The sequence below is a fragment of the Mus caroli genome, unplaced genomic scaffold (assembly GCF_978045245.1).
Source record: "Mus caroli unplaced genomic scaffold, Mus_caroli_1 scaffold_12, whole genome shotgun sequence".
NCBI classification, from domain to species: Eukaryota; Metazoa; Chordata; class Mammalia; order Rodentia; family Muridae; genus Mus; species Mus caroli.
Window position 1 is genome coordinate 53,508,257 of NW_028227267.1, and position 10,329 is coordinate 53,518,585.

General features: G+C 45.3%; 1 protein-coding gene across 1 annotated transcript in view; it reads right to left on the reverse strand.

Annotated features, from left to right (window-relative positions):
* Positions 1-8,714, reverse strand: part of Cryl1 (crystallin lambda 1) — a 132,134-nt gene extending 123,420 nt beyond the window's left edge. Inside the window, exon 1 of the mRNA XM_021182253.2 lies at positions 8,585-8,714. Within this exon, the coding sequence (XP_021037912.1) occupies positions 8,585-8,625 (41 nt within the window). The 5' untranslated portion in view covers positions 8,626-8,714. The remainder of the gene's footprint in view (positions 1-8,584) is intronic.
* Positions 8,715-10,329: the final 1,615 nt, after the last annotated feature.

Below are 10,329 nucleotides of genomic sequence, written 5' to 3' on the forward strand. Positions count from 1 at the left end.
TTCCTTGGTCATTACTCCCTGAACAATAACCAAGCATTTACATGCTATTTACACATACTAAGTGGGGCATAAAGATGGGGAAAATTGAGGGGGGAGAGGGACACATGGGAAGGGATTGGACTCCTCGACCAGATTCTGGCTTAAGTCTTTCACCAGCTATGAGTCACAACAATAACAACATCCTCTGTAAAGTTTCTTTGCACAGAGACAATATTCCTTTTTCTTCCTTCCTTCCTTCCTTCCTTCCTTTCTCTTTTAAAGATTTATTTATTTAATACAACTACACTGTCATTGTCTTCAGACACACCAAAAAAAGGCATCGGATCCTATAACAGATGGTTGTGAACTATCATGTGGTTGCTGGGAATTGAACTCAGGATCTCTGGAAGAGCAGCCAGTGCTCTTAACCACTAAGCCATCTAACTCTTCAGTCCTGACAACATTCATTTTATACAAAGGTTTCTTAAGAAGAATGTTAAAACAGCAAAGAGTCATATTTTAGGGCTAAGAGTATACAGCCTTACTCACACATGTAAAATATAAGTTTCTGGGCATGCCAAACCTTGTGGCCTACAGTTTTAGCGTATTAGCTGTAATTCTATCTAACATACCTCAGAAACTGCCCTATAATCTCACTGAAGTTCATTAGCAACTCTTGAGATATATATTTAGAAGCCACCAAAATCTTTTTTTATATGTAATAAAATATAAGATAAAGCACATAGAATCGGACAAAGCAAACAAACAAAAGAAGATGAGCCACAGACAAGGTACAAGAAACAGAGACCCACTTGTTGACACACTCAGGCAGGGATCCTACAAAAACACTAAACCGGAAGCCATAGTATACCTGCAGAGGACCTGGTGCAGACCCTTGCAGGCCCTGGGCATGTGTCCTCAGTCTCTGTGAGTTCATATGAGCCTTGATTGTGTAGATTTAGGAGGCCTTGTTCTTAGTGTCATCCATCCCCTCTGGCTCTTACACTCTGTCTCCTTTTCTGCAGGGTTCCCTTAGTCTTGAGGAGAGAGATTTGATGGAGACATCTTGTTTAGGGCCGAGTGTCCCAAGGTCTCTCACTCTCTGCATGTCTGGCTATAGGTCTCTATATTTGTTCCCAACTGCTGCAGGAGGAAGCCAGATGCCACCAAAATCTCACATATGGTTATTATAAAGACACTTAAGCAGCCCTTTCTTTTAAGAAACCCACATTGTGTACTTTTTCTAGGCCTTAACTCAATATTAAAATCTCACTTGATAAGACTCCAACTCTGCTTCATACTGACTGGTCCCAAAATTCTTTTCTACAGCAGAATCAAGAATCCCAGCTTTACCTAAATAGAAGTTTCTAGAAAAACTTCCTTGGCTATGGGCTTCTCTAGCCCATTAGTTGGTTAGCAACGACTAAAGTGGATGTGCATAGGTTCTTGTTTAGCAGTGACTAAAGTCAACTATGATGTGCATAGATTCTATGCAAATGTTCCACTATATCATGTAAGAACTTTGAGCATCAGATGTTTGGTATCCTGTGAAGCAGGGTACCTTGGATCAACTATGTAGAGAACCTCTCGTCTTTGTGCAAGGTTCTATTAGACTGAGTTGTTCCAAACCATGAAGGAATGGGAAACCCATTTGATGGCGAGCTAGACTCTGAAGAGAAGGGTTCTAGGCTGAAGATGTATTTCTTCAATCCAGTCTTCTAAAGGGCCTTTAGCACCGTTTAACAGTTTAAGACTTTCTGTTTATAGGCCAGTGAATGTTCAAAACAGCCCTTGCCTGGCCAGACACTAGCTCTAGACACTTTTCTTCCATGTTATGTTTATCAGAATGGTGACTTATTTAACCACAAAAGAAGCCTCAGATGTGGTTAGCACCAGGCTGTATTGCCACTCTGGGGGCTTCAGTGATAAAACCATTCTGTGATATCTCATATCCCAGGCTGTCCCTCTCTATATGGTCCAAGCCACATTTCAACTCTTGATCCACCTGTCTCTGCTTCCTGAGTGCTAAAATTTCAGGTGTAACCCACCATACCCAGTGGGTTTAAAAAAAAAAGCAAACCAAAAGAACCAAGAACTTATCAGAGCTAGATATGGTATTGCATGCCTAAAATTCTAGTCCTTTGGAAGTTGCAGATAGAGTCAGGAGGCTTAGAAGTTCAAGGGAAGCCGGGCGGTGGTGGCGCACGCCTTTAATCCCAGCACTTGGGAGGCAGAGGCAGGCGGACTTCTGAGTTCGAGGCCAGCCTGGTCTACAAAGTGAGTTCCAGGACAGCCAGGGCTACACAGAGAAACCCTGTCTCGAAAAACCAAAAAAAAAAAAAAAAAAGAAGTTCAAGGGATGCATAGGATACAGTCGCAAATAGAAAAAAAAAATTGATGAAAGAGGGCAAGAAAGGAAGGAAAGAAAAAGAAATCCCTTTTACATTTCAATTTAGGAAGACCCTGCCGAGTGCCCATCCAATCTGCACCTCACCCACTGCTGATCAAACCACAGCCCTAGAGCGGTGTGGCCTTAGACTCCTGTGTGCTGACACACTGTGACAATGAGTAAGATGGACAGAGGAATGGTGGGCTGCAGACACAGGCGAAGGAACAGGCAGTGCTGGCAAGCTGCACACATATGGAAGGGTGTGTTCTCTCCCTGGGTCTATAAAAGCAAAGGTCAAAAACTATAAGAGATGAGGCCACTCACATCCAGCAACCTCCCTTAGCCTGGACAGCATTCCAAAGCAGGTGGGAGGGGACTAGTTCTGTTCGACCTTGTTCTTATTACCTCTGCTAGAGAGTGCTGAGGAGGAAACCCAAGGCTCCCTGTATGCTAGGCAATTGCTGTACCTGTTACTGACCCACATCTCCGACATAACAAGAACTGCTTTTGTTGCTTGTGTTTATTTTGTTTAAGCCACAGTCTCACTTTCTGCTGAAGCCTTCTGGGTGTTGGGAGTAAGGGGGTATACTGCATTGCCCCACTTAACAACATCTCATATTTCTTTATTTTTTATTATATTTTATGTGTTTGAGTGTTTTTGTGTGTGTGTGTGTGCATGAAGATGCGTGTGTGCACCAAAGTGTGTATGTGCGTGTGTCTGTGTGTGTGCACCAAAGTATATGAAGTGTCTGAGGAGACCAGAGGAGGGCTCTGGACCCTATGGAACTGAAACTACAGGTGTTTGTGAGCTGTCATGTATATCCTGGGATTTGAACCCCAAGACCCCTGGAAAGCCATCCGTGTCCTTAATCATCTGAACGTCTCTCCAGTCCTTTTCCATTTCTTTGATGCAGCTACTACAACATTCAGCTTCTCAGTGTGGCTTGTATCCGCAGCACACAATGAACATGGTCACTTCAGCATCACCCCACGGCTGGAAAGTTCCTGCCTGTTCCTTCTGCTTTGTCATCCCCAGTGCTATGTAATTAACTACTCCCACCCCCGTCCTTAAGCGTTCTACCACCCTCTAACTTTATCTAAACATCTAGACACCTGAAATCCATAGGACAAGAGCCCAGAGAAGAAGAAATGCAAGGTCCTTCCCATTTTGATGCATCTTAAAGTTTCAAAATTCCTAAATCTATCAGAAAAGCTACCTAAGGACACAGCAGCAAGCAAAGCATCAGGGAAAGGCTTCAGCAACAAAGTCGGTCCTATTATAGTTTTATCTCTAGTGCCAGCCAGATTTGAATAAGGTCACTCTAGGACCATTTTGTCTGTTTGTTTGTTTATTCTTTTTAAAGACTTGTCTTGTTATTGTAGCCATGGATGGCCTCAAACTTAACAGCAATTCTTCTGCCTCAGTCTCCTGGGTGCTAGGACTTCAGGCACCACCAAGCCTGACTCTAGCTACTTTTAAAATTACCTGTCTGTCTACAGGGCACGCTGCTTCTAAGATACTGATGTAAGTGAGCTGCGTAAAGCTGGACATTATTAAATGTTTCCTAGGAAGGACACATTAGTGTTGTCACAGACTCAGAGGCAGAGAGACAGTATGTATACCTCTGTATGTATGGTTCTCTGTATGTGGAAGAATTAACAGATTTTTCAGGAATATTCAGGGCAACACTTTAAAGAAAATATTTGTCTCAAAGAGTTTAAATAAAAAAATGTAGCTTAAGAGCCTCCACTGCTATTGACAGTTGGTGGCTTCTGGGGAAGGGAGAACCAGTTTTCTTTAGAAGTGTGGCCCCTGAGATGCTAACCGACCACTCATGGATAGTCCCATACCCATGAGTCTATACAGGCAGCACAAAAAGCCACAATATTGGGAGGTGTGGAGAGGTGGACATAGAGGGTGAATATGATCAAAATTCATTTTATAAAATTCTCAAACAATTCATAAAATGTTATATTAAATTACAGTTGCCCCAAAGCAAAATTCTGGAATCTTATTAAAGAGGAATATTCGAGAATATAAATCTCCTCTTTAATATTGTACTGGCCAGTTTTATGTCAACTTGGCACAAGCTGGAGCCCTCAGAGAGGGAGCCTCAACTGAGAAAATGTCTCCAGAAGATCCTGCTGTAGGCCAGCTTGGGGGGCATTTTCTTAATTGGTGATTAATATGAGAAGGCCCAGCCCATTGTGGGTGGTGCCGTCCCTGGGCTAGAGGTCCTGAACTCTATAAAAAAGCATATGGCTGACCAGACCATAAGGAGCAAGACAGTAAGCAACACCCCTCAATGGCCTCTGCATCAGCTCCTGCCTCCAAGTTCCTGGCCTGTTTTGAGCTCTTTCCTTGTGGGCTGCCACCTGGAAGTGTAAACTGATATAAGCCCTTTCCTTCCCGAGTTGTTTTAGTCATGGTGTCTCATCACAGTAATGGCAACCCTAACACAGACAAATATCAAACAACATCCTCCAAGGCCTTCACATATGTGGGGCCATCTCTATAGGAAATATTCGAACACCTGTCGATTGGGACCAGGGGGAGTAGATATGGATTAAAGTGCTAATGTGGGCAAGACAGTATCGGCATGTAGAAGCTTCCAGAAGCCAGAAGTTTTTTCTTAGAGAAGATCAGCCCCAAGCTGAGGACTAAATCCTATGTCTGGTGAGAAGAGGGTTCCAGTAAAGGCAGGTCCAGCACCAGGATATGCAGTGCTTAGCTTTAAACCCTGCCCTCCGTGCCCACACCCACCCTCCCCAACCGTCCTAAACAAGCTCAAGTCTAGAATAGGTTTGCCACCACAGAACAGTGGGTAATGATGTTCCCAGTGACTGGGAAACAGTTGTGTAAAGATGATGTGACAGTGACAGCCTGGGAACACAACTCAAATGCCTGTCTGTCCTCATCTCTATCCCAGTTACTCAAGTTGTCACTTCCTGGTTTTCAATCTTTCACTCCTACAGCCTCAGACCGTGAGGTTTGGTTTTGGGGTTTTTTTTGGGGGGGGAAGGGGTCCTCCATCCTTAGATCCCATAAGTCTACTCTTCTCTGCCATTTTAAAACAGCCTGCCCAGAAGCTCACAGGGTTACATGGTCCTAAGGAAAAGTAGCCTTGGTGGAAAGAGCAATAGAAAATAATTAAATCAAGGCCAAATTTCTAGATGGGTATGTTCTGTAATCCCAACACTGAGGGGACTTGGGGGAGAGACTGAGGCAGAAGGACACCCTCTGTGACATAGGAATTAGGAGTCTATAACAGTGACTCATATTCTCCTGCTGTTATTGTCTCTGAGGCTTACTGCCTCCATCTGCTAACCTAGGCCTAGTCCTAGAACCTTCTAGCTACTCTAGGCTTAGAATGCTTTCAGCCTCTGAGACTTGCTGCTAAATAAGCTCACACCTTTCTAGTTCTTTCTGAGCTCTGATTGGCTGGCTCAACTCAGCTGTCCTGGCTCAAACTCCTCTCCAGGCTGACTGGTTCCATCCAGTTTCTCCTTAATTACTTGGCTAGGCCTGCAACTAACTCAGGCCATCTGTTCTAATCTTCTGGCTCATCCTGTCTTCACCTGTGTCTACCTTGTTCTCCAACTTTCTTCTGTAAAACTCTCCCTCTCTCTCTGCACTGTCTCTCCAGTAGCTTCCTTCTCCTTTCTCTTCTCAGGAGAGTTGGACGTATCCTAGTCTGTGAGATCTTTCTCTGGTTCATCATTCTGTCTGCCACTCAATTAGACATCACTTTCAAACATGAGTGCCTCCTTCTACAAACTACTTTACTTTCGTTGTTTGGGTTTAAAGGTGTGTAGTAAAGGTATGTCTGTATTCCAGCCAGAGGGATAAGAGGTGTGTGCTAAGGCTGAGCTACACCACAACTAGAAACAGCTTTTTTTCAGTAAATAACACAATCTTGGCGTTCACAATAAGATTAAATATCTTGCATCAGAGTTCAGCTTGGGCTACCATGAACCCTGCCACACACACACTACACACACACACACACACAAACACACACTTACAGTGAGCCAGTAATCTGACACATATTCATAGTTCTGGCACTTTTAGAGGGCTGAATCAGGAGAACCAGGCCAGCCTAGGCTACATAGTAAGGTCCTAGATCAGATGGAGTAAAAATGACCTAGGGTATAGGTCAATAAGGAACTTATCCACACTTGCAGGGCCCTGAGTTTAATCCTCACACTTCAAGAAGAAGGGGAAGAAAAGGAGAGAGGGAAGGAGTGAGAGGAAACAAGATAGAGGGATGGAAGAGGAAGAAAAGCCCAGGGAGAGACCTGGGGTGTAAAGGTGTTTGCCAAGAAAACCTAGGGACCTAATCTGAGTTTGATCCCCAGGCCCCACGTAAGGGTATGGAGAAAACCAACTCCACAGGGTTGTTTTTTGATCTCTACTCATACTACATATACCTACACACACACACAAATATTTTTTTAAAAACTTGTCTAACTTCTTTCAAAAGAAAGCAGTGAATCGCTGCCAGGTCTATTTCTATGTTGTTTTTGGTTTTGTTTGAGACTCTTGCCCAGGTTGGCCTGGAACTTGAGATCCTCCCATCTCCACCTCCCTAGGATTACAGGCGTGCAGGTGCGCAGGGGCGCAGCCTTGCCAAGCTCTTCATCCAGGTGTTAAGGAATTGATTTACATTCTGGGCACCATCAGCTAAAATGGATATTCCCATGAGTCACCCATGGGGCACTGAAAGATAGAGATGGTCAGTGATAGGACAGAAATAAAGTTGATAGAGATGAGATAGATGGTAGAAGATAGGTAGTAGATATAATATAGATAGATGAATGACTGACAGCTGGATAAGCAAATGAGAAAGAAGGACGGGGAAGGATGAGGGAGTAAGCAGAAGACAGAATTTTCACATTAGAAGACAATAGCTCAGGTCATCTTGTGGTCCTTAAGATGTCCCGGCCCCCTTCTAGTTCCCCGTCCATGAGCTCAGAAATAACTGTTGAGTCTCTCCTTGGGAGTCTATGAACCACCCACAGCCAGACGAATGCAAAATCCAGTCAAAATGCCACGTGACACCTGTCAGGTGCAGGCAAAGATCTACTTCCCAATGGAGACCTGCAAAAACCTAGCCCGTGACACACCAGTGGCTCTCACAGAAGGTGAGGCAGCACAGTTCACCACAGGAGCAAAGTGCACATTTTTGATATTTTTTGACCATTCAACCACAGGCAACCACGGGAAAGGACAAAGGTACAGTTAATTCTACAGTTCTGTAAGAGAGAAAATAGCAACAGCATTCTGATACCTCCCTCCAAAGAACTCTCAAGGAAAAAGCCTGAACTTGGGACTGGACTGCAGAAAGAACAACAAGTAGCCAAAACTATAAGCAGGGACATGAAGCCACTCCTTTAATAGCTACCAACCAATACTAGTTATTATGTGTTGCTACACGTTGATAGACTTTCAGACAGCTAGGCAATGAAAGATATTCTAAGCGTTCTTATTTTTAAAAAGAAGCAATAAGGAGAAAGGGGAATCATGAGAACAGAAATTGGTGTGTCAGATGAACTTGGGCTGTTAAAGTGACTCAGACTCCTGCCTCGGGACACATACACACATGAAAGCAGAGTGCCTTGACTGACAAGGTTTCTGCCTCCAGAGATTTAGCCTAGCCCAGTGGTGCATGCGAACCAACCTCCTTGCCAACCCAGGCCAATAGTTATCCGTTAGTTACTATCATCTTGGTAAAACTCTTGTCTGCGTTCTTAATAAGAATAAGCTGTTTTCACACTGGGCGTGGTGGTACACACCAGCAAGCTCAGTAATCTGGAGTATTTGGCAGGAGGATCAGGAGTTCAAGGATAGCCTCAGCTACCTAGAAACTTTGAGGCCAGGATGAGCTACACAAGACCTCCGTCTCAAAAGCATAAGAACACAGTTTTCGCAGGTTCATTGCTAGTATTCAATGATGCCCGGCACCTCTGGCCTGCGCTGACAAAAGTGACCCCGCACCGGCTTAAGGCTCTCCTTACTGCTCGGCTAAGCCACGGCCACCACCTAGTCTACTGCCAGGCTAGCTTCGGAACCCAAGTGCGAAGCGCCTGGAGGAGCGAGGTAGAGGTAGAGCCTGATGCCCACCCGAGGCACCCACGGCCGCCCGCGGGAGGTCCCGCGTTCGGGACGCTGCCAGTGCGCCAGCCATTGCCGCACGGCGCCACTGAGACCTTTACCTGCCTACGATCACCACCCCGCCCGCTGCTGGGGACGCCATGGCAGATCCGGGCCTGGCTGTACAGCTGCGTTAGCGGAGGGAGCGAGCAAAGCAAAGCGGGTCGCGCGCCAGAATAAGGCTGGGCGCCTGGGTAGGCGTGCCCAAACCTCATGAGGACTAGCCCATTGGCTGACAAGCTCCGGGGAGGGGCCAAGGCGCAGGAGGGGCGGAGCCCTCGGGGAGAGACTTCAGGAAGGCCACTGGGCTCTAGCACGGGGAAGCGTGGGACGGTGGATGCAAACAGGGAAGACCAGACACTTCTGAGCTGAGCAATTTTTACTTTTCAGTTTCTAACAGGAAACCATTAAACCAGGAGCGGATACTGCCAGGTTGACTCAAAGGTTCACCCCAGAGACACTTTCAAGAAAATGTTCCTTTAAAGACGTTAGCACCAGTTTGTCACTTTAAGGACTTTTGTTCCACTGTTTACATTCTACTCTACACTGGAAATCCAGTTCTGGTGAGATACCTGCAGCCTGGCTTCACTGATGTGAACGGAGGCCCGGATACTTAAGGGACAGCTACAAATGGAAACTCCGGATGTGTTACTCTGAGAAACGGAAGGACGCGTTTGAATTCCTTGTAGTGTACCACAGCTTCTGTGTGCCTTACTTCCTTCTTCCAGAGGCGTGCAGTGCCAAGTGTGTTAGGAAAAGAAAAAGAAAAGCCAAGCAGGGCGTGATGGAATCCACCTGCTCTCGCAAAACCTGGGAGGCTGAACCGGGAGTTCCAAAACCAGGCTACATTTAGAGACAGCAAGACCCTGTTGCAAAAAAAAAAAAAAAAAAAAAAAAAAAAAAAAAAAAAGGCTAGTGCCCTGATGACACTTGGGTCTGAGACCAGAGAATGAGAGGCATTACACTGCATGACACAAGTTTTGTGCCCACAATTGGAAGTGGAAACACTTTTAGGCCAGCAGTTTGGGAAAAGCTGAAATCAGAACACACTCACACTGACAGATGCAGGAGAGTAGACACTTGCCTTATACTTGCCTTATTCCCATTCCCTTGCCAGGGATTCGGAAAGAGAAACCTCTGAGGCAGTCAGGTTTTTAAACAATTCCACAAATTATCAATAAACATTTGAAGACGCCGAGCCTAGTTTAAATGAGATGAAAAGTGGCACGAGGAAAACACCTTTTACCCATCAGATCGGCCAAATTACACTGGTGACCGGTCCCTCTCTGCAAGGGAGATTGTACTGACTGGTTTTGTGTCATCTTGACACAAGCTGGGGTCATCAGAGAGGAAGGCTGCTCAGTTGAGGAAATGCCTCCATGAGATCCAGCTTAAGGCATTTTCTCAACTAGTGATCAAGAGGGGAGGGCCCATTGTGGATGGCCAGTAGGCAGCTTCCTATATAGCTCCTGCATCAGTTCCTGCCTTCAGGTTCCTGCCCTGCCTGAGTACCTGACCTGACTTCCTTCGGTGACAAACTGCAAGACTAAACCTTTTCCTCCCCAACTTGCTTCTTGGTCATGGTGTTTTGTTGAAGTAATAGAAACTCTAAGACATATTTTCTTACAAACCTAAGGCAGCTTTAAACTGCCTCTTCCTTTCTGAAGAAGAAGGTCAAATGACTAAGGTTATGAATGCCACCTTATCCTATTTTGTGTCTGCCTAGACACTCCTCCATCTTCAATCCTGCAAAAGCCGTATCTGCCTTGGCAATGCTTTTTTTCAGTCCATGATCCTGACCATGGTC